Source organism: Labrus mixtus, chromosome 11 (assembly GCF_963584025.1).
Source record: "Labrus mixtus chromosome 11, fLabMix1.1, whole genome shotgun sequence".
In the NCBI taxonomy this organism is placed as follows: Eukaryota; Metazoa; Chordata; class Actinopteri; order Labriformes; family Labridae; genus Labrus; species Labrus mixtus.
The window spans coordinates 18,127,257-18,146,028 of NC_083622.1; the positions used below are offsets into that span (position 1 = coordinate 18,127,257).

The 18,772-nt window shown below is 39.5% G+C and overlaps 3 protein-coding genes across 10 annotated transcripts in view; all 3 read right to left on the bottom strand.

Moving 5' to 3' along the window:
- kif13a (kinesin family member 13A) overlaps window positions 1-4,488 on the bottom strand; it is a 38,260-nt gene extending 33,772 nt beyond the window's left edge. For all 7 annotated transcript variants that reach the window (XM_061050476.1, XM_061050472.1, XM_061050474.1 and 4 more), the window contains exons 1-2: window positions 4,174-4,488; window positions 3,845-3,935 (exon numbers count right to left, since the gene is read on the bottom strand). In XM_061050476.1, the coding sequence (XP_060906459.1) occupies window positions 3,845-3,935; window positions 4,174-4,228 (146 nt within the window). In that variant the 5' untranslated portion in view covers window positions 4,229-4,488. The remainder of the gene's footprint in view (window positions 1-3,844; window positions 3,936-4,173) is intronic.
- A 1,132-nt stretch (window positions 4,489-5,620) lies between these two features.
- On the bottom strand, window positions 5,621-7,785 carry LOC132983913 (E3 ubiquitin-protein ligase NHLRC1-like). Its single transcript, XM_061050477.1, has 2 exons — window positions 7,645-7,785; window positions 5,621-7,153 (listed from the first exon to the last, which is right to left on the bottom strand). Exon 2 carries the CDS (start codon window positions 7,071-7,073, stop codon window positions 5,865-5,867), a length of 1,209 nt encoding a protein of 402 aa, XP_060906460.1. The 5' UTR covers window positions 7,074-7,153; window positions 7,645-7,785; the 3' UTR covers window positions 5,621-5,864.
- A 180-nt stretch (window positions 7,786-7,965) lies between these two features.
- On the bottom strand, window positions 7,966-17,656 carry ptdss1a (phosphatidylserine synthase 1a). 2 transcript variants are annotated; one of them, XM_061050482.1, is made up of 13 exons: window positions 17,297-17,656; window positions 16,736-16,827; window positions 16,093-16,137; window positions 15,877-16,001; window positions 15,604-15,762; window positions 15,245-15,396; window positions 14,413-14,554; window positions 12,853-12,965; window positions 12,596-12,661; window positions 12,252-12,351; window positions 11,924-11,992; window positions 9,689-9,755; window positions 7,966-9,557 (listed from the first exon to the last, which is right to left on the bottom strand). In XM_061050482.1, exons 1-13 carry the CDS (start codon window positions 17,476-17,478, stop codon window positions 9,463-9,465), a joined length of 1,407 nt encoding a protein of 468 aa, XP_060906465.1. In that variant the 5' UTR covers window positions 17,479-17,656; the 3' UTR covers window positions 7,966-9,462. The 2 variants fall into 2 exon arrangements, with proteins under 2 accessions (XP_060906465.1, XP_060906464.1); XM_061050481.1 differs by lacking the exon at window positions 9,689-9,755 and adding an exon at window positions 10,745-10,811.
- Between the last annotated feature and the right edge of the window lie 1,116 nt (window positions 17,657-18,772).

Consider the following 18,772-nt stretch of genomic DNA (forward strand, 5'->3'; position numbering starts at 1 on the left):
AAAGATTGAGGGAGTATGGTGTAAGACGTGCCCCAGGAGTGGATGACCTCTAAATTGAGGTCCTTTCTCCAGGATTAAAATCACAAAATCTCCCCGCCCAAAAAAAACAAGAGCCAAGTGGAGATAAACTAAACTGAGCTGTTAGTGATAAGGAAGAGATTAGAGCGTAAATTACAAGCTTGGTTACAGACATTATCAGATGAACTTGAACTTCCGCTAATGAATCACTGAGCTACAGTAACATAGACAACAGAAAACAAAGGGTTAGATGCATATTTAAACAATATAATTTAAGTTAGCAGTTATGAAAGGAAAACAAAAGATGGCGTCTTTCTCTGACATAAATCGTACCCTCAACTGCATCTTTATAATTTAAGTTCTGGTTAGCTTCTGGCGCTAACTATTCAGTGTTCAGGTTAAAATATATTGAAAAAAGGGGGTTACTTTAAGAAGTCTTTTAAGACTCGATGGGCCTGTTTAGTTGAAAAGTTGACTGACATGCTCGGGCTTGATCGAGGTAATATGGCCCCATTGTGTGAGTGGAAAGGTATCTTCTTGTCATGATTCTCCACCACTCATCCCCTGTGCAGACAGCAGCCTCAGGTATTTCTCTGCTTCTCCACCCCCACTGTCTCTGTGTCTAAACCCCAAAGGAGAGGTGACTGGCGCGTGAAAACAAAAACTACTTTCCCAGATTCCCATTACAAATATGCAGTTCGTGCCAACTTAATAGGAAGATGAAAGATAAAGCTTGGGAAACTTAACCTGTTGCCCTGAAGTCACAATCTAGGTTTCATGTGCCCACCTCTGGGATTACAGTTCATTTCTCAGGATAATAGGAGGAGAGGAGGGGGTGGTGGTCACGAGTGTTGCTAAAATGCATGGAGGTGCACAGAATGAGGCTAAGCCATCAAAGGAAATCCCTTTTACTAGTTTGAATTCTTTAGGTGACTTTGTTTTTGAAGCGCTGTGTGGTCTCTGAAATCTATTAAAAATTACACACAATCAGTTTCTAATTGGTATTCCAACAAGCAAACAGCTCCAAGTTTATCCCACTAGATACATAATATCTGTATTTCAGAAGCTAAGCTGAGAGTAAAAAGAGTTTCAGTGAAATACAAACAGTGTTATGTAATTTTTTATTTTACTGTCTAATCATGTTTTCAACAAAAAAAACTCAGCCTAAGAAATGGCATTTTATTTTAGATGCTTCTAAATAAAAACATGTCTCTCTTCTGTTTCGTCTAAGTGTTCCCATGAGAGAGAGAAAGTTCCCATGGTCTTGGCTCTGCAGCCATATTTGGAGTGCTAATACCCACTAAATCTGACACATTTCCAACACAGAGGAACAGGTGTCTTCATAACAAGTCTGAATCTTAGTGAACAGGGTATCCCCTTCTGTGGCTCCACAAGCTGCAGAGAAGAAAATTATACGGTTCAAGAAAAACCAAAGCAGCCTAAACACAGAGGCCCAAAACACACACACACACACACACACACACACACACTCACACACACACACACACACACACACACACACACACACACACCACACACACACACACAGAACCAGCACTGAAATGTTAACAAGTAATTATATGCCTGGGCTACACTAAAGAAAAGAATTGTGACATAATAAAACCAAACTGAGCCATAACTGCTAAAGGCCTATATCAGCCTAAAGCAACAGAAACCTTTAAGAGTTAACACTGACTAAATGCTTGCTCATTGGTGGATCAATGTAAGGTCTCTGTAAACATCAGAGACCTTCTGTACTGCTCTGTTTTCAATGTTATCAGAAAATATTTGCCTATGTTTATCAAAGGAATCTCTGTATACTCGGGACGGGGAAAAAATATCAATAGAGAAATACATTGTCATCCTTACTTTTTTGATACAATTATCAAACCCTTGCTGCCCAATATCGATATTTCAACCAGAAATAAATAAGGTGCTCTGGACAGATTTCCCTGTCTGACTCTTCATGTCACTACATAATGACTCTGGTGATGCTTGCGACATGACATCAATGTAAGTTGTCAATGAAGAAGTTGACAGTGACATAGTAGTAGAAGAAGAAGACAGTAGGATAATGTCGGACAGCGATGGAAATAAGTTAAGAGATGAAGATAGTTAAGAAGTGAAACTGACACTAAATGTCATGGAATAAATACGCAAATTCTACTCTTGTCCTTTCATGAGGCATTTTATATTATATACTGTATCTTTTTGTCGTGTATAGTATGATATTGTATTGTATTGTATTGTATTGTATTGTGTGTTGTGCTGCAATTCTCACCACTTCTCACACAATCCCAATCAGCAAAGGAAGCAGTTTGTGTCTCGTTGAAAGGACTAACAGAGACTTATAACTTAACTGTAAATATTGCGGACTAAATGCCATCGCAGCTGGCATGTCGTCTCTGAGCTCTGACCCGTGACAGACTTTTTGTTCTGCTGTTTGTGCATCCTGTCCAACATGCGTTTAATTGCCTGGAACGCCGCCGTTGTGTGGCAATTTCTGTTCTGATAATTACCTTAAATGCAGGTTAATGTGCGGAGCCGAGCACGCTCATTACCATGTAATGCTGACTGTTGGTTACTCGAACAGCAGAGAAAGTGTTACCCTTTAACAAGGCTGGAAGACAGCCATGAGAAAAGCCTCATCTGTGGCAAGACTCACACTGGGGTCTTTTACTGTTGCCAAGAGGGTTTTTTGTTGCTTTGAATAAACATTATCTGAGTGATAAATCATATGAAGACAACAAAAAAGACTGGGATTTTTATTAAGAACATATTTTAGATGTATCTGCTCCTATGTGTAATCAGGTCAGCTGTTCAATCATGTGTGACACCAACAGCAGAGGAGAGCAAATGTAGTCAGCCATGATGGATGGAATATTACATCTCTGACAGGCCTGACCATTCAGTGCCTCCACAAGCTTACAGCCATCATTAGCCTTCATGTTGTGTCACTCCAGACATCTCCCCATTCCAAACTATCAGCCAGCAAATAAACTTTTTAAATGATCTTCATTGCGGCGTCTCCACACTTTCAGCCATAGCCATCTTTAAAAAACAAAAAAGGCACAGTGTGGTCCAACAGCACTTTGAACGCTACACAGGTTACATCAGTTCTGACTGCAGAGATTTACAGCACTACCCTGAGGCTCTACATTAATCTGTTCTGTCTGATGGGCGTCTTCATGTGTCAGACACACTATTACATCTTCTTTGGCCTTTAAACTCAAACAAAGAAATGCAAAAGACAGGGTTTTTCTAGGATACCGAGCGACCTATCTATCATTATGCTGAGCTGATTAGTATTGAAGTTTCACATAGATTACATAACATAATATCATGTTGCAGGCAGGTGGATGGCAGACACCGTGTCCTCAGCTTCAGCAGTAATGCAGCATTTCTGTTCAGGTTGACTTTCTGGCATTTACAGATAGATATATCTTGTTTTGATTATCTTGTAAAAGTTTGTCACACTGATTATTGTTCACAGGATCATGTGTTAACTGTGAAATGAGTTGATGAGATGTCAGACTTCTGAGCTAAACTTGTGGTCTTATAGCCCACTTGAGAGAGAGTTTATATGCAAACCTTGGGTGCTTTTGTAGCTGTATTACAACCAGGGTGGGATAGAGTTATTAGAGTGAGGGTGCGGGCTGCATTTTTCTGCTCTTTCACTTAGAAATTTCAAAACACCCTGAACCTCCACACAGCAAAGACTTTCTTTTCACTAACGCCACTAATGCAACAAAAGAAGCTCGCTGCTCTGTAAAACTTGCAACATCTGCAAATACAAAACAGTCAGCAGTGTTTCAGCTTTGTTTACCTGTTGTCTCCTTTTGCATTTGAGGGTGGTGGGTGTAGAACCGTTTGGTTGTCCTCCATATCCACGACACATTTTGTGTTCAGTTCAATTTCTGCAAAGACAAGTTTGTTGGGGAAAGTGAAGCAGGGATGCGTGGGTGTGAAAAGTGAAAAAATAAATCCGTGCTAACTTTAAACCGTCTTCAAGCTCAACTCATGTCTGACTCGTAACTCAAGCTGAAGGCAGCAATGGCGAAGACGTCAAAAAAAAACAACTTTATGATAATGAAGCATAACTCAGGAGGAGACAGAAACGAGGGTTTGCGAACAGAAATAGTTTATCACACTTACCCCTGCGGTTCATGGGCCGGACTCTCACTGCAACTTTTACCTTTGTATCCGACATTTTTAGTCCACTTTTCACTCCCAACCTGCCTCTGTATGTAGTCTGTGAATCCCCGACAAGGAGCCCGGATTTCTGCCAGAAATAACAGCAGCAGGCTCTAGTTAAACAATCCCGAAAAGAGTCCACACCTCGAGGAGAAGACAAGGGAGTATGTTCATTTTGTCCTTTATGTCCACACGAGTTCGCTTTTAATGCAAATCCAGAACTGTGCTCCAGCCCCAGACAGCATCCCCACCGCCATCTTCCACTGGGAGCTCGACTGCTCTCCTCTGGCAGACTGGAGAGGGGGGAAAGGATTTACTCACCGCGCCGCTTATCGGGGGGTGGGGTGGGGGACCAGACCACGAGAACTGAGGCTGTCTGACAAGTTCACTGACATATAACCACGAAATAAATTGATATCTTATTTTCCATATTAGAGGCACACTGGAAGTAAGAATGACCACAGAGGGGTTTATTAATTGGCTAATCTAACTGTCATGTAGGTTAGTATTATAAATGTCTTCTCTCTATGACACACAAAGTCAGTGTTTTCAATATTTTTTTTTAAGGTTTAAAATTAGATGACTTTTGAATTTATAAAGCAGCATGGCCGTAGCCAGGTTTTAAGAAATACTTACAAGGCCAGCTCATTAGCTGTCGTAAAGACTTATGTTTACATGCACAGTGAAGTCAGGCTGTGGTTAACCTAAAGTCAAGTTGTAGTCAGACTCGCACAACAAATCAACATTTTTCCACATCATGCAATGGTAGCGAAATGCCCAATGATAAATTAATATTTATACATAACAGGGAGCTTTGCTTTTTCCTTAATTACCATGATACTCAAAAAAGCAATGTGGTTAAAATATTGCAGTTAAGAGTACCATCCTCCCCCCCCCCCCCCCCCCCCCCCCCCACACACACACACACCAAAAAACTGTTACTGTTTTCTTCTCCAATTAATAAATAAAAAATATATATATTTTGTATATTTGTACATAGCCTATCTGTCATATCTTCTCACCCTATTGGTGGAATCGATATTATAGCTACAGTATGAACGTAGTATGCTTTTTTATACAAATTAGCAACAACTCTGTAGCCTACTTTATCAATCTATTGAGACTCCACATTCTCTGAGTTGTTTTTGTGGTCAGGAAATGTGTGCAACTACGTAGACTTACATTTAGTTAGGACTTTTCTGTCCCCGAAATTTGAAATGATCTGTAAAAACAAGAAAAAATAATGTTATAACAATTTACGTTTTCTTTATTCGTCCCTTAAATCTTCTTGTGACCCTTCAGTTTTTCGTTGGGACCCCTTTGGGAGTTTCTGACCCCCTGGTGGTTGAGATTACAATGTTCTATGTATTAGTGAATAATACAACAATATTTTCAAAAAGTGAGACAATAACAGCATGACAAACATTTATTTCACTTATTGATACCACTTATACTTAATCTACAACCACTGAAAATACCAGGATTCAAAATACTAAAAAAAAAAGAGGATCCAGAACTCCTATTTTTTTACCATCACATAAAACATTTTACATTTTAAATGTATTTATAAATATAATATCACACATTCATGTCATCACTTTATGTGACAATGAGCAACATTTCACATCCATGCCCATCATATACAGTATGAGCTATGGGATAAGCAAAGCATCAGATTTAGCAGAATAAATCTTCACTGTATGGTCTCCACTGTCCAGAATGACAAGCATGTGCTTCAGTGACACCAGTCCAGTTGGTCTGATGAGGTCTCCTACAAGAGGACTCAGGGCCTGGCCTTCCTGCAGTTTCCCCAAACTCCAAATCATTCCCTGTTTGGAGTCAACTACAATCACATCTCCGTCTCTGTCAAAGGTTAGGCCTGACATGTGGACCCTCACTGTGGACTGCAGGGTCAGGCCGAAAGTATCTGTCTGATGAAGAAGGTGGAAGTCTCTTGAAAACACTCGTAATCTTGTGTATTGGTGAATCCTTTGAGGATACTTCTCATCAGGTAAATGCTCCAACACTGCAGCATTCCCAGACACCTGACAGCAGGCCACCGCTTTTGGATACTGGAGGTCCAAAACGACTGGTTGATGCTCCAGAAGGTGACCACGAGTGTAGTCCACTTTTAGCTGGGAGAGCGTGCCAGCCTGGGTGTCTGAGACCAGGATGTTCCCATAGCTGTTTGTGTCCACTCCCCAGGGCATCTGGAAGGACCCTTTGACTGTCAACACATGGTTCCCTCTGGAAGTAAAAACCTTCACAGCTTGATCCCCTGTATCCGTCACCACAACGTAACCACAGGGAGTCACCGCCACATCCACAGGGTACAAAATCTCACCAATTGCTCGACCCCTTGGCCCAAAGCTGTGCAGCTTCTTCCCCTGTGGGCTGAACACCACCACCCTCTTCTCACCATCGTGCACCACCACTATTGTCCCTGAAGACCCAAAAACAGCAATCCCAGTGGGGTTGATAAGAGTCCCCCACCCGCCGAAAGCTGTGCAGAGGTGCAGAGCCGTAGATGTCAGACCTGTGGCAAAGCCAAGGTCTCCGTTTGAAGATGTGGGACTCCATGACAACAAGAGGTCCTGCAGATCTGTAAGAACCTGGCTGTGAGAGGTGCTGTCGATGCTGCACAGCTGTCGACAAAACGGGCACTCAAGCTTTCTCAGGAGAGGGTGGGTTAGAGCCGTGATGCATTCCAGACAGAGAACATGGCCGCAGGAAAGATTCTGTGGTCTGCGCTCCCTCTGCTGAGTGCTGAACTTCTCGAAGCACACTTTGCACTCCAGTAAATTGATCTGGATTGCTCTCAGAATCCCATCAGGACCCCTCAGACAAGGACTGTTGGCCATGGCTGAAATGTTGTGATGTCCCTTAAACCTGCTGAGACCGTTCAGTAATCTGATGCAGGCTGCAGAAAAATCATGAAAAACTGAAACAGAGAGAGAGAGAGAGAGATATACTTTGAGGTTGGAGGAGAGAAAGATAAAGATAGGAGAATATGAAGGCAGAGGACTACACCATCTTTGTCAACACAGCCATGTCCTCCGGTTTAGGCCCAAATGGTCACGTGACATTTTGCAAACTCACGGAGGCTCCCTGCTGCCCTCCTCTGGATTTGTTTGAATGTAAACACAAGTTGGAAATGAAAGGTTGATGCAACGTAGCCCTCATGAGTTTGCGTGTAGAGAACCAGAACAAATTATTTTATATCTTTATAAAATATTAAGATGGAAAGACTATCAACAGAATTCAGAACCAAGAGCTGATACGAGATGCTGAACTGTGCCTGCATGCGCACTAACTGTTGGGTCATATATCCGCAGTCAACTTTTAGATATTCAGTGCCTCTTTGGGGTCATTGAGGTGTAGAAATCGAAGACATTCTTTGCCGTTTCTTTCCCAAGGGAACACAAGCCGTACCTTCAAAAACATGTTGTTATAGGTCAGCACGAGGAAGCTATTTCCGTCTGTGTTTCATGGTCTGCAAACCGAGTGAAATCTGATCCGAGACGGGCAGCTCTCGAGTCAGCCAATCCGGCACTCCTTTACTGCAGCAGGCCGCTCTTTAGGGGTTGATCAAGGTCATTTATGGTTACCTATTGTAAATTAACATAGCAGCCTCCTACTAGGCAATACAAATACATAATTGTTTTTTTAACGACTATTAAAATATATGTATTGTAAATCAATGCTGTCACTACATTAGAAAATCAAATACCTTAAAAAACAACAACTCAAGAGTTTAAGAGGAAATGTAAAACATTTTAATATGTTTCATTATTTCACAGTGAAAAAAGAACAGCACAAGTCATTTTCAAGAGAAATGCTTTTGGCAAATAAAATCTACATCCAGAGACAATGTACCATTTATAGTGTCTACTGTAGCGCTGGAGCCCGGTCCATTCCACAGAGGTCGGTGTCTGGATTGTCGAGGATTACAGGGGATATATCTGTACTGAGAGGATGCTGACAGAGCAATGCAAATAAATCTTCAATACAGCACTCAAAGCACAAAAGAAGCAAACATCTAAAGCCCAAACTTTAGTAAAAAAAAAAAAAAAGAAACAACAGAGAAGTTTGGAATAAAAAAAGACCATGCAAACAGGCACAAGGGGTTAATTAAGATGTTACAATGACAGTGAGAGACATAAAAAATGACAATACTGGCATCCTGGTGTGTGGTGTAATTATATACTTGTTTAACATTTTCCTACTAAAACACTTGATTGGATTTGACACAGCCATGCAAATGCAACATATGCAATAACAAGCAGGTTGATGGTAAAAAAAAAAAAAAAAAAAAAAAGCCACCTGCCCACAGACAGGTTCCTGACAACACATGCAGGAATTTGAATAGATGCCCTCAGTTATCAGTTCAATACAAAAAAAAAAATAATAGCAGCCACAGATGGACAGGAGAGTAAAATCAGTCAAGGTCACAATGATTCACAGAATACTCAAAACATGTACAGTATTTGCAATAAAACATTCTGAAAAGTGCTTAAACTGTGTGCTTTGCTTTGTTTGAGTACAAACAAAAACTTCAGTCGATGATCCTACCCAGCTAAAGCTTTCTTGCATTGAAATCCGGCCCACATTCAAGCTCACGAAACAATTGTGAACATCCATGATGTTCATAAACAATCAATGACAGATGCTAATATAAAAGCCTTTCTGTGCAATAAACAGAAGCTTCATTTTAAATGTGATAAATTCTACATAATGGCTTTTAAACATTGAAATGTGTTGAAACAACATACTGGAGTTACGGCTGGTGTAAACCAGTCGAATGTACATTAACCATCAATGATATATTGTATCGTAGGATAAATGTTTGTAAATTATACGTCATCAGATAGAATGATCATGCAGTCACATCTAGAATCTGCAGGTTTGGTTGCCACCTTTTTCTTTCACACACTCACACAAAAGCACTCTCTCTTCACACACACACACAGACCCCTGGGATAAGTGGTTTTAGGAGTATTCTACGACTACAGCACACAGTTAAGTGTGCACCTCTGTAGTTCAAACCTCTGTGAGCTCCTAATTACACTGCATGGACCTTGCACCCCTTCTGTATCCTCTCCTCCTACTGTATGTGGGGGCTTTCTAGGCTTCATTTACACAAGGAAGAGGTTGAATCTTTGACCCTTTAAAAAAAAAAAAAAGTGATCCTTCACACCGGGTTGATTGGAGTGAGTTCAGGAGAAAACATCCAGCTACGAGCTCTGACTCCTACTGGCTGTCCAGGCCGTTGATGGAACCGCTCTTTTCTGAGCTGTTCCCTCTAAATCTGGTCGTAGGGCTGTCGTCATCCACCTCTGTCTCTCCTTACACATCAAACACATGGAGAGGAGTTTAGAAAAAGATGCAAAGTACGAGAACAACACTAGAGTTCAGTCATTTACAGGATTACAGTTCAACATGAGCCTTTTTGATGTGGACGCTAAAGTCACTGTACCTTTAAAGTCCTCTGACATATGGTCCGCATAGTCTGAGTAATTACTGTCTTCACATTCTGAGAGGCTCTGTGAAAGGAGAAGAGGTTCAGACACATGACACACATACCATTAACTGGACAGGGAGCATATTGCGGCTAACTTTTATGGTGGTACACTGAAGGACTGTGGGTCCTAAATTCATAACTGCAACCTGTTGACGCTTTAATGCTACAAAACATGATGCGATTATGATGTGAGAATATAATTGTGACTATTCTTATACAATATTTAGCATATGGCACATGAGAAGGGGTGTTCTCAATGCTGGGATCAGTAGAGGCTTGAAGTCATGTTATTATGAAGAGAGCCCTCAATGTTTCTCAAGGGCTGCATCAAAACTGGATTGATTTGACTTTTTTTTCCCTGTTCTTGCTTAAATTATCAACATTATCTTTTATATATTGTTTTGGGGCTTTTTGATTTTGTTTGAGAGCACAGTGGATAGAGATGGAAACCAGGGAGAGAGGGTGAGAGAGGAATGACATGCAGGAAAGACGACAAGATGGACTTGAACCCTTTACACTCTCCATTGCACTAGTGTCTCCTTTCTACAAGAGCTGTTGTTGTGTTTGATATATTCAATATTCACTAATACTATTCTATGACCAACACAATTATACAAACAGGTCTGTTCCTATGGGGAGAAGAAACGTCTCTAATCTCTTGAAGCTACATTACGCTTTATTAAAAAGGAGCACTTTCTGAGAAATTATCTTAACATCCAAACAGTTATTTTATAATCAAATACTCAGACACAAAAGTAAGGAGATCGTGTATCTGTGTCTGTGAAAGGATTTAAAAAAGTCCTTCCAATCATTTCCCACTGAATGAATCAGATGTTTTTACTGAATATCAACAGTTACAGAAATCTAAGTACTTGAACCTATATGATTGCTTTTGACTTTACATAGATGTGTATCATGTGCTTATTGTGGAATGCTGCCATGTGTAATCCACCACTGACTTTAGGTTATATATGAACACAGCATAAACTACCCAGTTCAAAGTCACTGTACCTTTAAAGTCCTCTGACATATGGTCCGCATAGTCTGAGTAATTACTGTCTTCACATTCTGAGAGGCTCTGTGAAAGGAGAAGAGGTTCAGACACATGACACACATACCATTAACTGGACAGGGAGCATATTGCGGCTAACTTTTATGGTGGTACACTGAAGGACTGTGGGTCCTAAATTCATAACTGCAACCTGTTGACGCTTTAATGCTACAAAACATGATGCGATTATGATGTGAGAATATAATTGTGACTATTCTTATACAATATTTAGCATATGGCACATGAGAAGGGGTGTTCTCAATGCTGGGATCAGTAGAGGCTTGAAGTCATGTTATTATGAAGAGAGCCCTCAATGTTTCTCAAGGGCTGCATCAAAACTGGATTGATTTGACTTTTTTTTCCCTGTTCTTGCTTAAATTATCAACATTATCTTTTATATATTGTTTTGGGGCTTTTTGATTTTGTTTGAGAGCACAGTGGATAGAGATGGAAACCAGGGAGAGAGGGTGAGAGAGGAATGACATGCAGGAAAGACGACAAGATGGACTTGAACCCTTTACACTCTCCATTGCACTAGTGTCTCCTTTCTACAAGAGCTGTTGTTGTGTTTGATATATTCAATATTCACTAATACTATTCTATGACCAACACAATTATACAAACAGGTCTGTTCCTATGGGGAGAAGAAACGTCTCTAATCTCTTGAAGCTACATTACGCTTTATTAAAAAGGAGCACTTTCTGAGAAATTATCTTAACATCCAAACAGTTATTTTATAATCAAATACTCAGACACAAAAGTAAGGAGATCGTGTATCTGTGTCTGTGAAAGGATTTAAAAAAGTCCTTCCAATCATTTCCCACTGAATGAATCAGATGTTTTTACTGAATATCAACAGTTACAGAAATCTAAGTACTTGAACCTATATGATTGCTTTTGACTTTACATAGATGTGTATCATGTGCTTATTGTGGAATGCTGCCATGTGTAATCCACCACTGACTTTAGGTTATATATGAACACAGCATAAACTACCCAGTTCAAACATTTGAAGTTTACACACACCTCTCAAGCCTAATGTAGTTTTTTACTGAGAACATTAGCACTTTTAAATACTGAGTTATACAGATTTTTGTTTTAGGTGGGAAATAACCCCTCATCTCAAGTAACAAACATACCTTTCCTCTTGGGCCATAATTTTCAGCAAACCACACCATTCCATACAGGCACAGGAATGTAATGAAGGCCTAGAAACAGATCAAACATTATCGAGACTGTTTAATGATTCATGGAATATCCATCATCTATAAGTTTCAGCCGTTAAAGATTTTCTCTTGTGGAAAAAACAGAGGTATGTGTGAAAAACAAGGGCATGTTAAAGAAGAAAGAGTTAAGCCACATGAATTCATGTAGGCTACACTAAAGCACAATGAGCCTATTATTCAAGGACATCAAAATCCACATTGAAACAGCAAGTGCAACAGTAACCATGATGCTCAATCTTACCAAACACAGCAGCCAGAGGATCACATAGAGGATCTGGGTTTTGGAGAACAAGTCTTGTCCAAACTTAATGCACGCCAGGGCCTCCAGAAAGGCTATTGCCCTGTGAATGAGGGGAGAAACACAACACATAAAGCTGACCCGCTGACCTGCAGGAAACTTTCAAGTTGATAAAAACAAAAGCTCAGAGATGACAATGCCCATATGTGACCTTTTTCTTCTCCCTGAGCTCACCACCTTCATTTGCACACAGCTATCTGATCTACACACTTAGTTACATATCGGGGGGGTAGTACAACTGTTCTTGGGGGTATTTGTTTTAAAATATTAGCAAGTGCTAAACTTACCCAAACACCCAGCACTGTGTCCCAACTCTCTTGCACTGTGTGTCTGTTAGGTACGCATAATACTGCCTGAAGCAAAAAGACAACAACAAACACAATGTAAATGATCACCTGCAGGTCCAGTCAGTTATTGTCGTTTCTATGCAATTGTCAGTCAAACTGTCATAACTGTACATGTAGCAATGGACAGTATCCATGAGATAAGACAGAAGTTTGTATGGATCATTTTCCAAGAAATAAACAATCGTTTGTATCTTTACCTCACTGTTGGAGCTGTGATGATACCAACAAACAGGATCCGACACCAGCTAAGTGCATGGCTCGCAGGGAAGACAAAAATGTGCTTGAGGAAAAATGTGTTCAGCTCTGTTAGCTATGGACAAACAGAAACAAGAGAATACCATTAATCTATATAGCTGCTGTATTTAGCAGCCTGAAGGATTTCTGTTGTTTGTCACTTTTTACAAGCAGAAGTTCAGCACTTCATCAAAGAGCCCTTTAATTCTCAAAGCACATTTCACAAATATTTGAACCTGAAACTTTTTTTTAGACAATTTCTCAGAAAAAGTCTTTAATTTCTAATACTATACTTTATTTGTATATTTTTTTATTTTATTTAACCAGGAAAGAAACTCGTTGGGATTAAAAATCTCTTTTTCAAAAGTTTCCTGGACAAGACAGACAGCAGCACATTTAACAGAGTTACACACAAACAACGAGCAGCTAACTTTCTCCTACAATCCTTATAATGACTTTTAAAAACTTAGCTCACTCTTGTCGTTTCTCCAGATTTTCTTTCTACAGCTAAAATTTAGCACATTATTATTATCTAAAACATGGAGATATAGCTAACACCTGTGAATAGAGAAACATACAGTAACTTGATGCATACCCGTGCAACATCCCGTAGTAATTAATGACATTTTTAGTAAATTCCAGTCTTGTAATGTAATACTGTTTGTACTTGTAGGCCTATTTAGTCCTTGGCTGTTAAGTGAATTGGTTGTAAATTGTTCATAAACATTTCCCTGCACATGCACAGTATGTGGATTGTGTTACAAACATCTCCCTCTTACTGAAACCCCGTTAAGTTGACATCAGGACACCAACAAAGAAAGATTGTTTTACAACGCAAGTAACAGTTGGGTTAGCAAATTGGCAACAATACTTGCAGTTCATTCTGGGGGACACTTTGTTTAAGCCCCTTCAATAGGAACTGGAACATAATGAGAAGGAGGCCTGCAGCCCAGTTATTCCCTTATTTGGCCTAGAGCCTGTGTGGTTGAATCCATTGAGGGACTGATAAAGTGTCACCCCATTAAGCAGAGCTAAACTGTCCCTATCTCTTCAAGTAATTCTCAAAGACTGGTAATTACTATTTAAAGCCTCAAGAGAGCCGGGAGCTTCAAGAGTGAGGAAGAGAACAGGAGCATGGTGTTTCATGGCTACATAATAAGATAGAGGAACAGCAGCTTTCAATGCTAAAACAGCTAGTGGCTAAAAATCTGGCATCTATAGTTGACTCTTCACTGTACAGCAAGAGAGCCTACACAGGTTTTGAGTCTATGGTTTTCTCATTACAATAAAATGCACCACACTAATCCTGCCTGTCTTAGACTCTTATGGGATAAGCTGCTAATGTGTACACAGCAGGACACTGTTGCATTATATGGATCCATGTGAAGACAGGTTTTAGATTTCAACAACAGAGGAGGTGATTAGATTAGCCTGGATTTAGCACCAAGAGAACACAGGATGATCTCCGACTAGTCAGTGCTTAATGACCATGAGCTGTCGGGGAGGATTTCTTGCTGACCCACCTGCCAAATGATCATGAACAGATAGACACCCATCACTCGCTGCAGGGAGGACTTTGGGTCCAGCCAGCGTACGTAAGTCCAGCTCGCAGGGGTGAACTGTAACACGGCTCGTTTGATCTTCCCTGTGGTGGTGTGGATGTCCCTTCATGGGAAACACAGGAGACGGATTTCAATGACTTGCAGATAGATTTACAATAAGTGTTGTTCAGAAGAATAAGCCAGATGAAACTAATGCCATCACATTAATCATTCATGTGCACTCTACCTTGATGAACTTTTGAGATCAGATTTCAAAACAGTCATTTGTGCAAGATGGTGCGTAAAAAGTCTATAACAGGGAGTAGAAACAAATAAAACTAATGACTTTACAAATGTTAACTATTCTAAATGTTACCCTTACTCATTCAGACTTCAGTTCATTGTAACATTATTATACATGTTACAGTTTTTTTTACATGAAAGAATCAAGGCTCCTCAATAAATCACTTTGATAAAAATCAAAGAAGACAAGTACAATCAAGATACCTTTAACTTGGCTCACAATGTATTCTATTTAATTTGTAAAAAGAATAAGCATAAAGGCCCCCTAAAAATGTAATTACTACATAAACATCAGATTAAATATATGACACCTAAAAGTCTGATCACATTTTACTATGACTGTATCAGGGCTGGGTCTATAAAGTGCACACAGCTGGCTGACAATATAAACCCCACCTCCCTTTCCCAAAGCTTAAAACGTATTGTTATCATTGATTGCACACACACACACAGAATCTGCACAAAACTGTACAAACGTTCAGCCCAGTTGTAGTTCATTTCCAGATCATACTTAATACTGGCCCAGTGGTAGGTCCTCATCTCCAAAAAGCGGCAGACAGTCATGCCGAGCCAGATGCCTCCTCCGTTGCAAAGCAGAATGTCCAGAATCACCTGATCCCACCAGCACTCAGCAAAGTTAGGCAGCAGATGCATGAAGAATAGCTACAAGACCAGAAGATTGGGAGACAAGAGAGTCTATGTAATAAATGTTAAAGAGAATGGCCAAACTCGTACATTTCCACTGAATTAACCAATTACGTGACCTGGTTAGTTGACCTTAAATTTCTCCGCTATATAGCAAAAGAGACAGAAGGAGAGGCAAGTGCTGGCAGGGTGCTAATTCACCTCATCTACTGTGTGCTTCCTTACCTCAGTAAGCTCCCATGTAATACTGATGGTCCAGCAGAGGCCATAGCTTCGAATGAGCAGGGCCTTCATGCCCCAGCCCCAGAAATGGCTGAATGCAAAAATGTCAAAATGGCTGAGGATTCTCTCCCAGGTGATGACATGGCAGTTCACAGCATATTCCTTCAGAGAAGCGCAGATAGCCTCGTTTTACGTAATAAATGACAATTCCTTTGGTAAGGAACGCATACGGTGCATGCAGAAAGTATATCTTTTGTGTAAGCCATAATCACTCACCATTACATCTGCCTCTCTCTTGGCATAACGCAGGTTTGGATCCAACCAATACATCAGCTGTTTCACCTGCTGCCAGTTGAGGAAGATAACGAGAACCAGGAAGAGGAAGTAGAGGACGCTCAGACCTGAACAGCAGAGGAACAAGACATCAGCAAGTGAAAATGAAGGCCTGAGTAATGACAATGCATTCCCATCTTTGACTTGAGCGATACTCACCGAAAACAATTCGCCATATTGCTGGATGTGGTCTGGTGAATGGACCTAGTGAGGGACATGCAGAAACTAGATCAGAGATAAAATCTAAAATGTAATGAAATGGACACCGACTTTTCATTATGCATAAACATGCTCCTATAATATCTTTTCACATAACTCTGAACACTTTACTTTCCTTGTACCCACTTCTGGTTGTGATTGATGGCTTTAGGAAGGAGATTACAATCCATGATGAGAAATGGCTTACAAAAGCAACCAGAAAAAAACTCTAGCTGGGGACACGAGTTGGAAATTAGCAATAGCTATATACTCTTTATGCAGCACATCAGTTTCATGCTTTGTATTGAAATTATGTTAAATTGCATTGTCCCTATTAAATAAATAAATTCAATTCAACTATGTTAAAAAAAAGGCTGTTCACCCCTGGATTTGTTTGTACACATTTTCAATACAAAATATTTGCAGTTATCCTCCATATTCAGGTTCTTATCAAGGCACTTCCTTGTTCTAAATACCAATGTAAAGGAGGCATTGTTTATCACTAAGGTCTGTCATGAAGCAGCTTTTAGCCAGACTGAAATTAAAGGCTGTGCACATAACTTGTTGGAACAAGACAAATATTGCAGAGTCATTTTGTACAAACCATTTGGAAATGCCAAAACACTGATGACAAGGAAGAAGGAGATGACCAGGATGAGCCCCACCCAGAGATTACTGTCGGGATTCCCATCATCTCTGCAGGCAGAGTAAACACACATGTTTCATTCAATCATTTAATTAGCAGCCTATTGTTGGTGTATCACATCTTAAGGTTTCAAACAGCAACTGTAAATGACATTAAGGCTTATATTGATATTTAATTTTGTAGGGCAAATAATGACTTCTAATCCCGATAATCACTTCGCATGTAACCTTATGACTCGTTTCCTTGCTGGTTACATTGTTAACACAGGAAACAGTGGTCAACCCTAGATTGCCGTTTTATATAGCACAACATTTCTTTGCACAATCTAGGTTAATCTAGCGGCATTAACACATTTTCATCACTGAGAAAGTTATTCTGGTGCTTTGGTGTTGGTGTGAAGTTTGTTTTCAGTAATAAAAAACCCCGTAAAGGAGTAGCTGCTCACAGCATCACTGCTCACTTAGCCCTAGCTAACGAAGCTAACCCACCGTGCTAACATTAGCTGTGTGAGCGACTTACCTTGTGAAGGCGAAATACATCAAACTGAGCACCGTGCATGTCAGCAGCGTTATCGTGTGCGGCCTGTAGAAAAAGTCGATGGTGATATCTTCAACCTGCTGCTCGTTTATCATTCGGAAATGCATTCTGTAATTCACATCATCCTTGCTTAAGGTATGAGATCCGCTGTACACGGACGCCATAGATGGACGCAGCAGCAGCAGCTCCTCCTCACATTAGCATGAGAAAGTGATCCAGGCAGCTGCAGCGACCACCAAACACTGTTACAACACACGGGGAAATAACTTTAAAGGGTCACATTGCTGGCTTGCAAGCGTGCAAGACAGAGGTGACAGCTGAGTAGAAACAGCCACAGAGGGTCAAAATGAAGAGGAGAAGACAGTTATAAGAGGAATTGTTCACGTTTGATTATGATTGGTGTTCGTGACTGCAGGGAGTGTCCCAACGCGGAAGACTTCACGTGCATCATGTGCTATGATTGTTTTGAGCGTGACCCCTCCGTGCGGGGACTTCAAAGCTGAACGAGCCGAGACTGACTTTTAAATCTACCCGGTTAATTAAAAACCTTAAACTTTGAACCTGAATTATAAATGTAAAACAGTACATTAGTCTACACGTTAAGGGTACTTTATGGAAGCCCATTTCCGCCAGTTAAAAAAATGAAAATGAAAATAATAATCATAATAATGAGATATAAAGTAGAAATGATGAGATATAAAGTCATAATAATGAGATAAAAAGTCATAATAATGAGATATAAAGTCAAAATTATGAGATATAAAGTCATAATAATGAGATAAAAAGTCATAATAATGAGATATAAAGTCAAAATTATGACATATAAAGTCATAATAATGAGATAAAAAGTCAAAATTATGAGATATAAAGTCATAATAATGAGATATAAAGTCATAATAATGAGATATAAAGTCAAAATTATGAGCTATAAAGTCATAATAATGAGATATAAAGTCATAATAATGACATATAAAGTCAAAATTATGAGCTATAAAGTCATAATAATGAGATATAAAGTCAAAATTATGAGATATAAAGTCATAATAATGAGATATAAAGTCATAATAATGAGATATAAAGTCAAAATTATGAGCTATAAAGTCATAATAATGAGATATAAAGTCAAAATTATGAGATATAAAGTCATAATAATGAGATATAAAGTCATAATAATGAGATAAAAGTCATAATAATGAGATATAAAGTCGAAATTATGAGATATAAAGTCAAAATTATGTCATATAAAGTCATAATAATGAGATAAAAAGTCATAATAATGAGATATAAAGTCGAAATTATGAGATATAAAGTCAAAATTATGAGATATAAAGTCGAATTATGAGATATAAAGTCATAATAATGAGATAAGTCAACATAATGAGATAAAAAGGCAAAATAAAAAATGAAATTATGAGACTTTATTATTTTTTATTTTTTTACTGGTGGAAATGGGCTTCC

What these genes read in the sequence shown, in the direction of transcription:
- LOC132983913 (XM_061050477.1), bottom strand. Translation starts at nt 7,073, where the DNA reads ATGGCCAACAGTCCTTGTCTGAGGGGTCCTGATGGGATTCTGAGAGCA.
- ptdss1a (XM_061050482.1), bottom strand. Translation starts at nt 17,478, where the DNA reads ATGGCGTCCGTGTACAGCGGATCTCATACCTTAAGCAAGGATGATGTG. An exon ending in TTACATGGGAGCTTACTGAG is followed by an intron (nt 15,397 to 15,603) that starts GTAAGGAAGCAC and finishes CTGGTCTTGTAG; the next exon opens with CTATTCTTCATGCATCTGCT. An exon ending in ACACAGTGCTGGGTGTTTGG is followed by an intron (nt 12,352 to 12,595) that starts GTAAGTTTAGCA and finishes CCTCATTCACAG; the next exon opens with GGCAATAGCCTTTCTGGAGG.